The sequence below is a fragment of the Gymnodraco acuticeps genome, unplaced genomic scaffold (assembly GCF_902827175.1).
Source record: "Gymnodraco acuticeps unplaced genomic scaffold, fGymAcu1.1, whole genome shotgun sequence".
Classification (NCBI taxonomy): domain Eukaryota; kingdom Metazoa; phylum Chordata; class Actinopteri; order Perciformes; family Bathydraconidae; genus Gymnodraco; species Gymnodraco acuticeps.
The window spans coordinates 3,240,105-3,256,669 of NW_022989890.1; the positions used below are offsets into that span (position 1 = coordinate 3,240,105).

General features: G+C 40.5%; 1 protein-coding gene across 1 annotated transcript in view; it reads right to left on the minus strand.

Annotated features, from left to right (window-relative positions):
• The window catches only part of mtnr1bb (melatonin receptor 1Bb), a 41,258-nt gene extending 33,115 nt beyond the window's left edge, over positions 1 to 8,143 (minus strand). The window contains exon 1 of the mRNA XM_034201947.1: positions 7,204 to 8,143. Coding sequence (XP_034057838.1) covers positions 7,204 to 7,411 — 208 coding nt within the window. The 5' untranslated portion in view covers positions 7,412 to 8,143. The remainder of the gene's footprint in view (positions 1 to 7,203) is intronic.
• Between the last annotated feature and the right edge of the window lie 8,422 nt (positions 8,144 to 16,565).

Sequence of the window (16,565 nt, forward strand, 5' to 3'; positions counted from 1 at the left end):
TGAGCGGAATATTAACATTCATGAGGTTTTGAAATTTTAACTTGGCCAAAATATACTAGTGTAGCAAGTAAGTAATTCAACACCTTTCCTAACATTGAGACCGTGGCTAGAATGTGCTTCATATCAAAAATGCACCACAAACCTTGTTTTGTCTGTTGTCATTTAACTTGTGCATATTTGATGTTGTTTGGATGGTTTTCAGTTTGGTCGACTTCATCATTCTTATCCTCGTATGTATATTGCAGTATGTATTATAACTCAAGGAGGAGATACTACACAATGAATTGCCCAAAGAAAGTCTCACTTACCATTAGCATTACCCGGATCGTTTATGATTCCCATTACTGCATGTTCAACTTTTGCTAAAGTGCTACTCAATTCAATTTGTAAAAGTAAATATCCTTAAGTAGCACCATGAGTATTCAAACTACGAGAATGCAATTACAAGTCAAGTGAATCAAGTCTCTCGTTAAACCATCTATGTCTTTTTGAAAGATTTGAATGTCAATGTTGTTTTTTGTATCCGTATTTTAAAACAAAAGCAAGAAATAGTTGCAAGAGAAACTTTATTTTTAAAAGATCAGCGTAATATAATCTGATATAGGACGATGTTAAGATAAGGTTGGTTTAGCTCAGCAAGGCTCAGTTCCAGCTGGCATTTATCAAACATTTTGTTATTGTGTCTGGGAGGCGTGTGGTGCAGGTTCAGGTACAGGTTCGAACCCCACTGCAGTCAGCATGTCGTTGTGTCCCTGAGACACTTCACGCCAAATTGCTCCAGTGGGGATTGCAGTACTGAGTATGTAAGTCGCTTTGGATAAAAGTGTCTAACAAGTGACATGTAATGTAATGTAACAAAAATAAGTATAACTTTAATACACTGCATGATACATCTGTAAGAAGCCAGGTGCTTAAAGCAGCATTTCCTAACAATAATCAGTATAGACAGGAATGCAGTGTGGGCAAAATGGATCCCACGCATTGTCTGTTCTATGTCCTGTCAAAATGAGACACAGAAATCCTCCTTTCCCTTTTCATTAGGAGGAACTCTGGATTAATGTGTCAGAGCCACGGTATGCCGAGAATGTAAAGTTTTCAAATGTAGAGGAACTGTTCAATACATTAGGAGGTCGAAGATGTCCGTTCAAATCAACATACTTTCTCTGTCTACGAGTTTGCAAACTTTTGAGGTTAATGTATTGAATTGAATATATTTACCAGGGGCCAACCCTCACAGAACAACAACCGACACTACAACTCAAAATGAAGTTACGTTGGTTATCCAAGCAATGGGGGCCAAAAGGCCATTGTCCTCTCCACTGGTTACATTTGGAATCACAAAACTTAACGTGTGTAGTTTAGGTCAAGTTGAAGATTGGGTGTGGTATGAGAGGCGTAGAGAGCGAGGAGGGGGCCATTATAGAAGTAGTTGTCACTGAGGACGCTTAAGATGCAAAAAGATTTGGAGAGAGACTGGATTTGAATGTTTCAGTGCCAAGGAGAGAGTCAGACAGACTGGAGGTATTTTTCCATACTGATGCTGGCAGGTAGAGCTCGCGTCCTTGGGAGTTCAGACTCTGCAGAGCGCAGCGTGCTGGATGTGAAGCTGTTGCCGCAGCGTATCTGCTGCCAATCCTGCTCAGCTGGGCTCTAGTGATCAGGCTTCACTCCAACACAACTGTGCAACTGTTCTCTGACAAAATAACCTCAAGTCAAAGCTTCACTAATAGGCTCTCTGGGGAAAACAAAACTACTTCTTGGATGGAGCTTTGGATTTTGAGATGCAGCCAACAGTATGTTTGGCTGTAAAAAAGATCTACATGCTATTCATACGATAATGACCCAAAAGTAAACAAAGGCTGCAGTATAACATTACTGTTCGACACTGAATTGGCAAAGTTCACATATCGGGAGAAAAATGCTCAAATCATTTTCACGATTTGAGCTGTACTCTAAAAACCCTCTCCCCTCAGTACCTCACAGATCTCCTCCACCCTTACATCCCGTCCCGCACCCTTCGATCCTCAGACTCCGGCCTGCTCTCCATTCCCCATTCACGCCTCCGCACCTTCGGGGACCGTGCCTTCAGTGTCGCTGCCCTCCCACCCTCTGGAACTCCCTCCCTGCTGAAATCCGTAACGCCCCATCTCTGAACATCTTCAAATCAACCCTGAAAACTCACCTGTTCAACAAAGCCTTCCAACATTAACTCATTCTTCCCCCCCCCCCCCTGCAATGTAACACTTCCATTTCTGCCCCCTGTTTTATGTCTTGTCCTTATGTGTTTCTTTGTTAAGCGACCTTGGGTTGATGAAAGGCGCTATATCAATTAAAGTTATTATTATTATTATTACTTGCCAGAAACACATTTGGAATTTGAACAGTTTTTGGATTACAAGTCATGACGTTCCCGAAAGATCACGGGCACAGATAAGGAAGTAGATTGAGAGCACTTAGGTTTCCAGGTTGCAGCACCATGGATAGAGGCAGAGTCTTTACCCTCAAACCTACCTAAGGACTATTTCAGGCATTGTGTTTGCAGAGGCAGAGAGCCTTAGAGAAACGTAGCTAAAGGGAATGAAGAGGCAAATATGTGTTTTAAATAAATTCTCTGTGAAGTGAGTCGGTGTAATGTGTGATCCTCTCTTTGAAAGTTCTCAACACCTACACACCTTGAACAACACATCTCAGGAGACATACACCTCTGCCCCTCACAATTGTATAAGACACCTTGCACACACTCTCACAAACAAATTCCACAAGACATTCAAATGAGATGTGTAGATGAACTGTACTGCATGTTCCTGAATGCCCTTTGTGTTTGTGTGTGAATCAAAGCTTTTCTTAAACACAACAAATGGCTCAATCAACGGACAAGTAGCTCTAATTTCTAATGAATACATGCATGCGTGAGTGTGTGACGGTGTGTCAAGAGCACAACATTTCTCATACACGATCACGCCTGATGAAAGAGGCAGGCCTTCTACGGAAACATTGAGGTTTTTGAAAAGACAAAAGAGGAAAACGAAAGAAATTGTGCAATGACAATGTAGCTCCTTACGTGGGCAACACCGTTTTGATCAGTTTATCATATACTGGTATTATAAGTAGCTGAGAATGATGAAAGAAATGCACCATGTGAGTGGCAAAACCTCCACTGAAAATGTTTTTTAAAGCACTCTGTCTAGTGAGGTAGGCTATAGGAAACCTAGAAAAAAAACAAGCTGTAAAATATATCCGGTGTTGGAAATTATTCAAATTGTGGATGAGATTGACAGGTGTGCTATGTGTCCTGCAATGTACAATGTACTGATCCGCTCTTAAAGGTGGGGTAGGTAAGTTTGAGAAACCGGCTCGAGATACACTTTTTGTTATATTCCATGGAATGCTCTTAACATCCGATAGCAATGAATATCTTAAGTGCTTTGACAAAAAATCCATTAAAAAATGTCATCTGTGGAAGCCGTAATACTGTAAAAAGTACAACCAATCCGTTTAGCCGGCCCGGCTAAACGGATTAGATTGCCGCCTTGTCTGTCAGCCTTCCATCTCGTGCACGCACAAATGTATCTCGTGCCCTCATTGGGCGTGCATTGCAGCAGTACTTCAATGACTCGCCAGCAACAGGCGGCCACTTTCACCAGTCTGCTGACATCATGTGCGCGTTCATGTGTGTTGGAGGAGGTGCTCTGTAAGGAAGTCTGAAGGAAGGGGCCGATTCTTTTCGGCTGTGTACTTTCAAATTTTAGTGCACTCGAGCCGGTTTCTGAAACTTACCTACCCCACCTTTAAGTGTTGTCATGATCCTAATTGTGCAGAAATCCGAATGATTACCCTTTGCTCTAACAGCCAAGCCTCAAGCGCTTCCTCTTAATAGCTCGAGTGGCACTTGAAACAGGCCCTGTGGACAGATGAGCCTTTTTTTCCAAAGGGAGAACGTGATTACAGTCCAGAACACAATATTTTCCAGAGTTTTTTATAGGATACCAGTGTGTGTTGTGTGAGATTTACGTGGGACAAAAACTCCCACACTCCTTGTTTCAATCAGCCTGGGGCTACATGGCTTTTTGCACTCTTAATAATATTTTTTGTATGGATGTACTCCCAGGCTGCATGTCTTATATTTGAAAGGTTGTAGGAACATATAGTAGGAGTCATAGAGATGTTAAATACATGCTCATGGTTACAAGACATCTCTTAGTCATCTCTCTCATATTCATTCAAGAAGGGGGACGATCTATTTTGTTTGATTAATGTAAAAGCCGTTTGCATTTGGCTACTGAAAAAGTCCACTCACTGGTTATTCTCAGTTATTGGTATGGTTGAGTTTAATAACGTATAGCTCAGTGACATTTTCAGTAGGTTCTGTGTGTTATATTATCAATCAATCAATCAATGTTTATTTATATAGCCCAATATCACAAATGTTACATTTGTCTCAGTGGTCTTCACAGTTTGTACAGAATATCAGTATAACAATACGACACCCTCTGTCCTTAGACCTTCACATCGTACAAGGAAAAACTTCCGAAGAAAACCCACAGTTTAAAGGGGAACATGGGAGAAACCTCAGGGAGAGCAACAGAGGAGGGATCCCTCTCCCAGGACGGACAGATATGCAATAGATGCCGTATGTAAATCGAAAAGATAATACATTTGCAACATAGGTAGTCCAAATGTTTGGAAATGCATGTGTATATTAATGAGAAAGCCGCTGTGTTTCTTGCTAACTTTAAAGAGGTACCAAGTCCACACAGCTTTTCATGGTGGCCATAGTTACTGTATCTTTTTTTATACTGTGCTAATAAGCGATATTTTTGAAATCTAATTTTGGAAGTGTGTGTCATTTGCTTTGGCTCAATTCTTCTATGAGAATATTTATTTTCAAAACAATACAGATTTGAATGTCTTGTTCATAATAATGAATATTACTCATCAAACGTTTAATACAAATGTCTACACATGCTATATAACCACTTGGGGTGTACACGGGTTACTGATCAAAACGGATGAGTTGATTCTCATCGTTAGAGCCATCACTAGTAAATATTAATCCTTTATGTTTTGTATTCTCTCAGATATAAAAGTTGACAAAAAGCTCTGGCCCGACACACAGCACCAACAGGATGCCCACCAATTCACCCATTAGAAAATAACCTGTGAGGAGGTATATTGTTCTGTTTTTTATTGAAGTACTGCAGTTCTGTTTTTGTGGCAAATATTCTGTTCACTATATGACTTACTATGAAAGACCAGTGATGATTTGTTTGCTCTTTTTTTATAGAGTATGTAACATTGCTAAAAGTACTTTATGAGCACAAAGGAAGTGTGTTTTTTACCAAATACCAAACACGTGTTGCTTAAAGGTGGGGTAGGTAATTTTGGAGAAACCAGCTCGAGTGCGCTAGAATTTGAAAATACACAGCCGGGAAGAATCTGCCACTTCCTTACAGAGCCCCTCCTCCAACACACACGAACGCGCACATGACCAATGAGGGCACGAGATAAATGTGTGCACAGAACCACGGCTTCCACAGATGACGTTTTTGTATGGATTTTTTGTCAAAGCACTTAAGATATTCATTGCTATCGGGATGTTAAGAGCATTCCATGGAATATAACAAAAAGTGTATCTCGAGCCGGTTTCTCAAACTTACCTACCCCACCTTTAATACTTTGAATAATGGTGAAGAGTATCTGAAGGTGAAGGGTAAGTTTGTAAAATATTGTTTGTATAAAGTGGTTTAGTTCAATAAGATAATGATTAAAAATGGATTTGACGGTTAAGCCTCACACAAATAAAATCACCCTAGAAATGATCCTCTTCATTTCTAAATCTGTGAACTTGAAAACTTCTTAGCTTAGTAAAGAGCTTTACTAAATAAATGTCCTTGCAAACTTAGTTGACAAAGGATTCAATGCTCATCAATGCTAGAGTACCGTGTAGGAGTAATTCTTGTTCCATTTAAATGAATAAGTCCAAGGCAAACACAAAGTTTAAATAAGAGAGAACATTGAAAATGTTGTTTCATAAAATTGTGTTTTTGTGTTACTCCTCCAGGTATCTTGCCCATTGACTAATGAAAAAATAGTACTGGTTGAATTCTACAAAATATAAATGCATATTACCTTGCCCAATAAAGAGCAAATAAAATGGTCAGGAGGATACTCACATTTGATGTTAAACAATTTCATCCAAAACATATTAATAATCCCATTAGGGTGAGATACTTGTTTCATTATCTTTCTTAGTAAAGAACAACTATCAGTATATTCTGATTGAAGCGGGGCAAGTTAGGTGGTAAACAGAGCATATCAACAACATAAAAACTATGCATAATTCAGTATATTTTTGAAGGCGTTCATTATCATCAGAAAAGAGTTGAATAACAAGCTCAAGGGTGCAATTATACCCATAGGAAATAGTATGATTTGGCATACTTCACAGCAGCCGCATAAGGCCTCCTGGGTAATTCCAACACTATGACAAGCTTTTCTGAAGGACTCACCTGGGCTCATTCAACTGCTCTTACACATCAAACAGGAGATAGTCTTTGAACTTTAAACAGCAGAAGAGAAAGAGACACATAGATCTGCTACAGCAGTGCAGTGTGTCAAACAAGTCACTATAGTGGCATATGAGCTGTGAAGATAATAATCTGTCAATCAGCGCACTGCAGGGGTTAAACCCCTATCCGGAATTACTGTGGCTTTCAGCAGATATGTGGTACAGATCAGCAGGAATTGGTGTTCTGGATAATGTCATAAACTGGGAGCTATAGCATTAAAGTTGCAAGCAAACTAACCAGAATAAGGCATTTGGTTTAAACTACTGCATGGTGTCAGTTAAATGTGTTTTGTTTTTTTATTATTGTAAAAGCAGTATAAGTAAGATGCAATAATTTACTATGGACTGGTTTTTGATATTGGAGTTCACTGATTGAAGTGATATTTTGGGGGAAAGCAAGCTCCAAGGTGGCTTAAAACATGAAATGTGCAAAAATGCCAGCTACATGTAAAACACATTCACTATAGAATTTATAAGAGACATTCATTAGTAATGCAAATGATTACTGCCACAACAAAAGTCGTACAACAGGCACAAATACACAACGCCTTGCATTAAAAAATGTGAGTGATTGTTAGTGACTGTGATATATAATCACCTTTGTAAATACAACACCAAGGAGGAACATTTCTTACCAGAGTTCCTCAGTTTGCGGTTCCTGAACACGGATATGATAACTAGCAGATTTCCCAGCACGTCCACCACCGTGGTGAAGATCAAGACGCTGGCCAGGATTGCTATGACCCAGGCGGGGCGAGCGCTCTCGTCCGTGTCCAGTGCGCGCTCCAGCTGCCCCAGCCGTGGCTCTGTCCGGTTCTTTATGAGTGTGAATGTGTCCGGCATCACTGGCCCACAGCCCAACGCTGCCTTCAAGTCCCAACTGTGCTTTAAGTCCCGCAGGTACCGCCGGTACCTGTGTGTCCTAAACAAAACATGGATCGCGCCTGGATGCCTCTCCAAATTCCAAAACGCACGTAAAGTCTGCTACATAAAATCGAGAGGAGTTCGTTTAACCATGTGGTTTTCATTCGTGACCTTTATATAATGTCACATGGAGTCTTCTCTTCATTTGTGTCCGCGCAAAAGTCATCCGTATGCCAAGGACAGCTGATCAGACACCCAATGGTGCCACGCCTCCTCCCTGGTGAGAAGATTTCACTTAATTGTCGTTCAAATAACGTTTCATAAAACTACTTACATTAAAGTCTTCATCCTCTTCGAGTGCTTCTGGCTTGCTGCTTGGCATCACAGACTCGTGCGCCAACGTAAGACATGATGACAAAACATGTCAAACCATTACACCGCCCTGGAGTCCTTGTGTTGTATTCAATAGCATCTGCAAAAACCGAGGAACAAAGTGTCTTCCCGTTCCATTTTTGATGCCCTTACAATTCGACCAAGTACGACGCAGCCGGCGCTGTGTGTGCCGAGGAGGCTCAGTGGTAAATATCACGGAGATGCCCTCAGACTGGCACACGGCTCCGCTCTCCACAGATCTATCCTCCTTTCTCCTCCTCTCTGTGATTTCCACGCGCCATCTCCAATGACCATGCCGTGGCGGGCGTGCAAACAAAGACTCCCCTCATTTAACCTGCACGTACCCAGCGGGGGGTCTGCGCGGGAAGTCCAATCAGCGCACTGTGATTTATGTGGACCACGTGTCACAGACAATTTTAAGTGTGCACTAATTGAGCATAACAAGATACACATCTTCTGCTAGAGCTTAATGTTTATAGTATAACTGTTTTATTTGGTTTCCAAAAGCCTGTGTAAGAACTTGAGAAAAATCGCATGGAGCTATGAGTCTTTCTCTCACACAATATTGATTCAACCAATATCATTTAGCAGAGTGGGCATACATCCACAGGGGTGTCATTGTTAGACTCAGGACTATTTGATTGACTTTATGCACCATGCAGTGAAAGCAATTGGAGGCGGCAGTTTAATCCCATTAATCCATAACACGACTCACTGGTGGCAGCCAGTTGAACTTTCCATTTCATCCAGTGGACGTTTCATTGATGCTGTCAGCGCCTGTGGTGACACATTGAGGCCAGCACCATATACCATGCACTTGTTTAACTCTTCACCGCTGGAGGATTGCTAAAGCACAGCAGCAGGAGCAGACCAGTGTCAGCTTCAAAGCAGGGTGATGTGATGACCAGGCTACAGGCTGTGGGGTTAGCTAGACACACACACACACACACACACACACACACACACACACACACACACACACACACACACCACACACACACACACACACACACACACACACACACACACACACACACACACACACACACACACACACACACCACACACACACACACACACACACACACACACACACACACACACACACACACACACACACACACACACACACACACACACACACACACACACACACACACACACACACACACACACACACACACACACACACACACACACACAAACTGAAAACCCCAGGGTAAGGGCTGAACATTATCCCAAAATCACACACTAGAACCAATGGCATTGATGTGCAAAACATAAATCTGCTAAATAAAAACGGCAAAAGCCTCATAATATTATGCTATGAGTGTGGTGGACGTGCGTCATAGACTTCTAGTGGGATTTCTGTGTTTGCTCGTTAGGAAATAACTTTTAATAGTCCTAATGACTGACTCATGAAGCATATATGATTGTGGGTGTAAAAGCGGCAGGAAGTGAATGGATGATGGCCACAAAAACTGGGCATCAACATTTTCCTCTTCAAGAGCCAATGGCGTCATTATTTCATTGATATTGATTAGTGCTCGTTTGTTTGTTTGTTTGTTTATTTAAATGACAGTGCACATTAATCCACATTGCTGTAATTGTGCCAGTATTAGCCAGCAGGCTAATTTTCAACTGTTGTCCTTGGCAAGATGTTAAATAACCACAACAAGACTAGAGAAATAAAAACATAATTAAAAATAATACAACAGCAGTACAACAATAAATAGGAACATGCAAACAGATGAAATACTATCATACTATGATACAGTTAAAATTGTTCACATTTTTGATTGCTTAAAAGCCAGTTCTTAAGATAGTGGTTAAATGTATGATAGGAGGTGTTATTCCTTATCTGTATCCGTAGTGTGTTCCAGAGTGTTGATGCCCTCACAGAGAAACAGTGTTTACCAAAGGAACTGGACCTAAGAGGGACTACACAGTCCCCTCTTAGGGCAGACCTTGTGGTTCTGAGTGGTGGGGGTGCCTTGCCGTTTATAATCTTAAAAATGAGACATGCATCAGTGTGTTTTAAAAGATTTCCCCAGCTGAGCAGGTTATGTTTGTCCAGGATTTTGCAATGGTGGAATAGCTTAGGCTTTCTGTCCAAAACTTTGAGAGCTTGTTTGTGAAGTGATAGGATAGGCCTTAATGTTGTGCTATTCACCTGGGTCCAGCTGGTCATACATGTTAGGTGGGGAATGATCATGGCAGTCATATAGTTTTGCTACAGGTGTTGTCAAACAGTTCCTTATATATCTAAAGTTTGCTAGATTGTATTTAGTTATTTGCATTACCTTTCTCACTTGTTTTTTGAAGGATAGAGTAGTGTCAAGGATAATGCCTAGATATTTAAAATGTGTAACTGTTTGAATGACCTCCCCAGACACATAGACCTTGGGTTCACAGTGTGATAGTGTTGGTCTTGCTAAAAAACATACAGACTGTCTTCTTAACATTTAGATATAGCTGGGAGTCAGTAAGCCATTGATTTACATGAACCATTGCATCACTTAGTTTGGCAGCAGCTTGTGCCTTGGTTTTTTCATGGACATAAATGGCAGTGTCATCAGCGTACATTTGCACCTCACATCCAGTGCACACTGATGGCAAGTCATTTATATAAAGGCTGAATACAATTGGGCCCAGGATAGATCCCTGGGGTACACCCAGTTCCTTCCTCAGGGGTAGTGATGTCTCACCACTTACCCTTACACATTGAACTCTCTGACAGATAGGAGCTCATCCAGTCTATAGCACTGGGTGAGAAATTAAAATAAGACATTTTGTGAATGAGTACTTGATGATTGACTGTATCAAAAGCTTTCTTAAGATCTAAGAAGATTGCTCCAACAATGCCTCCATTTTTGATTTAATATTTTCCACAAGGAAACAATTTGCGGTCTCAGTGGAATGATTGGCTCGGAAGCCAAATTGCATGGGGTGTAGTGTGAAAGGACTACTGTTAAGATGTCCAGTCAATTGCTCAGCTACACCTTTCTCGGAGATCTTAGACATGACAGGTAAAATACTAATAGGCCTACAGTTGTTTGCATCAGTTGTGTCCCCGGATTTGTGGACTGGCACAACAATGGCTAACTTCTAGTTTTTTCCCTCCCTAAAAGAGGTGTTAATTATTTTAGTAATTGTCCCTGTGAGAGTGGCATGTTTCTTTAGAAACAGAGAATCCAGTCCAAACGTGTCTTTTGATTTGGAATTTTTTAAAGAAGAAATTATAGAATTCACTTTGGATTCAGAAGTCTCTGTCAGGGAGAAGACTGGCTGTGTACTATCAATAGGTGATGAGTGTATTTGACCAATTTGGGGAATGTTTATAGTCAGCCTCACAGAATTAACAAAATGGTTATTAAAAATAGCCGCTATTTCCGCTGGTCCCTTACATAAGGTTCCATTGTTATTGATCTCCAGCTGCTTTATTATTTTCCCTGTTACAGTATAGGTTCTGCAGACAGTCCCAGATTTGTTTATGATTTCCCTTAGATTCATGAATGAGATTAACAAAGAAGTTGGATTTAGCTGCCCTGATTTCCTTTGTAAATCTGTTTCGTAAGGACACAAATATATGCCTGTCAGTCACAACATGTGATTTAAGAGAGTGCCTTAGAGAATTATCTCACTCCTTCATTGATTTCCTGATGTCACTACTAATCCAGGGGAGGGTGTGTTTATTTTTGGCCTTAGATTTGCTTTTCCTGAGGAATCGTTTTGATATGTTTTGGATTGTTGACTTAAGGGCATGTGTGTTGGTCTTGTTAGCAATTAAAATCAATTTTGTATGGCATAATTTAATTTAAACATACCGTCAGCTTAAAAACTGTTTTATTCTGAAAAAACGGAAGTTCTCGCACAATCTTAATGCCAAGCTTTTATTCTGAAAATCCTTCATCTCTGGTTAGCATTTAGCATTTGGCTAATATTACCTCTCCTAGAAAAATGAATGTGAAATGACACGGAGTGTTGCACACCAAAACCTACTGACTTTAACACTACATCTATAGACGTCGAGATATTATTATTGCTGAATATTAAATGAAGGTAGGCCTACAGTTTATTTTAATACGTTTTGTTTACAGAAGTATGTATCTATGACGACTTCCGGGGCTACCGTGAATGATAACTGCCGTAAAGTACTTCCAGTATTACTAAAAGTAACGATTATAGCCGTTAAAATGCAATACATAAAATACCATGAAAGAGATAAGAGGAGAAAAGCCGTGTGGAAGTAAGCAATGAATGTAAAATGTCGAAATCCTCTGTTTAATGCGATGTCGGACATTGAAGAGTCTGCAGCCACATCAGAGACAACGCCGGATTTTGTCTCTTCATTACCTTCTGCTTGTTCTATTACCACGTTACTTAATTACCCATTTGAACATTTTCAGAGACTCCATTAGTCTCGTTATTTTAAGTTTCTTTCCTGGGAGCGAGAGGAGCATCACAGTTTTCTTCAGTATCCACATCTGTACCTGATAACATTTGGCTCCAGTTAATGTTTTTAATGTCCCTGTCAAATTCATCAATATCACTCTTGGGTATTCTTAATTGGTAAAATGTTGTATTGGGTTTCAAATGGAAGCAGGATTTAGTGAGCTTTCTGGCTATGAGTTAGGTTGTGGTCAGACAGACCAGTGATACTATTGAAGATTTGTGTCACCCTTTCAGGTTTGTTGCTGAAAATCAGGTCAATTTGGGTTCTTGAGGATGTGGTTATTCTAGTAGGCCCCTTCATTAATTGTGTGAGATCAAATGTATTTGATACCCGTTCTAGTGCCTTATTACTTGCTTTGTCCTCCCAATTAACATTGAAGTCACCCATTAATACTATTTCCTTAGCAAAACTGCATTCCCTAAGCATTATTTCTAATTTGTCAAAGAAAATAGCTTTTGCAGATGGTGGTCTATACTCCAATGAGAATGAAAGACATCTATGGTGACAGGTTAACATTAAGACAGATATGCTCAAGCTCATTCTCAGCAGAGCATTGAACCTCATTACATGATATGTGGTCTTTGAAATAAAACAGTAACCCCCCACCCCTGCCCACAGCTCTATCTTTCCTAAAAACATTATAGCCAGGAATATGTATGGCTGAGGATGGGGAGTTTTTATTCAACCAAGTCTCTGACAAACATAAATAGTCCAAGTTAGAGTCTGTTAAGAGATGTTTTATCTGATCACTTTTGGGAACAAGACTGCGGATATTCAAGTGAGCCCCCAGCAGACCACTGGGTTTTGCATGATGGTCCCACAGCACTCTGGCATTGTTCACTGTTTGAAAGAAGTTGAGTTTTCGCAATTTTTTAATTGCTGGATTTAATCCTGCGGCTTCCCGTCGAGGTTGTTGGGTAATTCTCAGCGCCATTGTTCCACAGAGGGTTTAGTTGAAATTACCAGATGGTGCCATCAAACACATTTGGACAGAGAATGTTGTAAAGAAAACAAGGGAAAACCTGTCTGGAAATACCCAACTGTGTATGTTTATTTCCTTGAAGCGAGTGTCTTTTGAAAAACTGCAACAAGAGTAATCATAGTGCAATCATGCAACACTTTGTAACACTACTCTGAAACGACAGGTTTGGAGAATAAAGTGTTGGCATTGAGGAAGGAGTGTGTTTTCTGTACAAGGTCTTTGGCATGCTTCGGCTGAATGGATGGGAATGTCGATCCGCTTGTTACCACTGCATTTCAATCACTGACATTAACTCAAAGCACCTCTGCCAAAGTGGTTCCTCTTATTCTAGGCAGCGCTTCTAGGATGTGTCATTGAAATAAGCAATTAGGTAAAAGCAATTGTGGTACCACACTCTGATTACCATACCTTTTATAGTGTCGGCTAGTTGACCAAAATCACTTGTTTAAACAATTTCTAGGCATTTATGATTTTAGATCTGATGACCTACCAACTTTGTTAAATGGTATGTTTGGAAGTTAAACAACATTTGACCCTTAACGGCCCGTCCACACAGCGGCGTGCATTGACGCTTGCCGGCGGGCGTGTCTGACACTCGACCAACAACCAATCACATGAATCTGCCGCCCCTGACACACAAGCAGCGGTTTGATTGGCTAGAGCTTGTACTGGCATATGATTCGATTGGCTGACGCTTCTGCCGAGGCGTCAAAAGTTGAACATTGCTCAACTTTTGCAGCGAGCAACGCCAGCAACGCTCCGCGTCGCTTCCCACGATGCAGTTCGGCTAAAAGTGACGTCACCCCATTCAAAGTGAATGGGCAGAAGCGTTGGAAGCTTCAACGCACGCCGCTGTGTGGACGGGCCGTTACTTGATGATAATGACTTAATATTTGTCACTGTAGAAAAATATGTTTTGTTAGAAATATATAAACCCTTTATCGAAAACAGGTGACAATACAGTTAATATTCATTGAGATATAACTACTTTATTTTGTTGTGTTGAGTGATTGTTTTAATTATTGGGTATCACAACCATTGGTAAATTGTCTTTCAACTCATAACTGCTCATAACTGGTTGCTAAAGCTTAAAACCAGAGTATGGAATTTGGTGCAAAATCAGCCCTAAACCAATGAATGTTTTAAAGAAATGTGGTACATTTTGGATTTGGAATTTCAGCTATTAGAATATGATGTTATACCATCAACAAAGAAACTGACGGAGGCTTAAAGTGCATTGTTAGAAAGTTATTTGCACTATGCTTTTGCATTTGTTTTTGAAATCTGAGTATAAGTATGTATATCAGCAAAAACTTTCTGACAGAGTTTTTGACTTTTTAGGTCTTTTTGACGCACAGTTTTGTGCTTTATGATTGTTCTTACATTTGAGTCAACAGATGGACTGTACAGGTTATTACCACAGGCATTTCACGCTTGCACAGTTCAACGAATACCTTATAAAAGTCATACAGCTGTTGCAACTTCAGCAAATCGAGATGCTTTTTCCGCTGTCAAGCATAAGAAACCCTGATGAATGATACCCAATATAGAACTGAAGACCTGCTTTCTACCAAAATCAGATCCCAGCAATCTCCAGGTGACAGCTTTCCAATTCCTCAAAGCTAAAGTATATAACGAGCAGAGTTCTGATGCAGCCAAATAGCCCCGCAGCATTTGGATCAATCATTCTGCCACACATTATTTACAAGATCAAAAAACTGGGGTGTTGTAGCAAACTCCAAAAGCGTGACACTGAAGACCGCTGTCAAATAAACACAAAAGAGCTCAAGCCTGATGTTGGGGTGGACAAAAAAACATATCCCCTGGTAATTGGATTCAACTTTTTCTGTGCTCTCTGTGGAGTTTGCAGAAAGTGGGCAAGAGAGAAAAATATAATATGATAGTAGAGAAGTCCGGCTTAATCTAATGACATTTATTTGCATTCATCACACTAGAAAATCCAATAAAATGACATAAAGTACGCTGTTAACTTCCCTGTCTCACAAATAGCCGTTTTCAGGCATATGTCAGAGGATTGCCTTCGTAATAATCTGTTAGAAAAGCAAGAGGGGGGGTCGATACATGACCCCATCCCATAAATTGCCCCCTGTTCCCGTGTTTTTCTCAGTGTATGCGTGTTGTGTCTGATTAATCGTCAGTTTAAACAATGTGTCAATATAACGTGATGGAATTGCCTCACACACAGACAGCAACTGGTAGCCATTCTGCTCATGTTGATGTTATACATAAATGTATGACTGTCTGTGTGTGCCTGCGCATGTGTCACCAGAAGCAGATGTTAGCACATACTGTAGATTAGGTCTAGCCGGGGGTGTAATCCTGGTGTTACTGAGAAGAGTGTGGATTTCTAATCGCCCACACAGCTACTCCTCAATAAGCAGAAAGCAGGGAATCTCTTATACTTGTCTCCCTTCTCCTCTCATCCCCTACCTCTCTGACATGATCTCATTCTCACCCCTAATCCTTATTCATGCTTCTGTCCATCCCTGCTGTGTCCAACAAGACCTGGAGCAATATCCAAAAAGCATAGAAAAGGAAAAGATAAAAACATGGGGGGTGTTCAGGGTAAAAAGAGGTTATTAGTGGCTTAGCTGACTTCATGTTGTATGTTGTTGACCAGATGGTCCGATGAGAGACAGCGGAGTTAAAGTGAATGGCTGGTCCGTATCAGTTTCCTCTGACGCATGATAAACAAACACACCAGCCACTCTGTTTATTGCTCTCCCTCTCTGTTTTGTTGCCTTTGGTTTGACCTATTCCTTTCATTAGGAGAGCCAACATGTGTGGAATAAAAAAGTGTTATGGTTGTCAATTATTTGGGAAATGTTGCATATTCCATAATAATGAAGTAAACTGTGAAAGTTGATGAATAAATATGTCCTATCCCTCAGACCACAGAGCTAGACTTTTCTACCTGCAGTTTTGTTGTTTATTCAGACAATACAGCGGGAAGTAGGTCATGTTGGGTTTCGCCTCGATGGATGCTGTCCTGTAGGTAATGACTCCTTTTCTCTCTCAAACTGAAGTCAATATCACAAAACAAAACAAAAAACATGAATGATTGGATTCAGAGAAAGCTGACACGCCGCCCGAAGCATTTTGTGTTGCTGTTATCACTCAAGACATCTTATGCATATTAGACTAATTGATCAAATCCAATTTTCCGAAACACAACAAGATTTAATTATTTTTGGGCTGTGAAGTTGGTAATATGAGTGGTGGTACGTCTCCCATCAAGCTTCATCAAGTTTTGGTGAGTTTGACACAGAAATGCATGATTT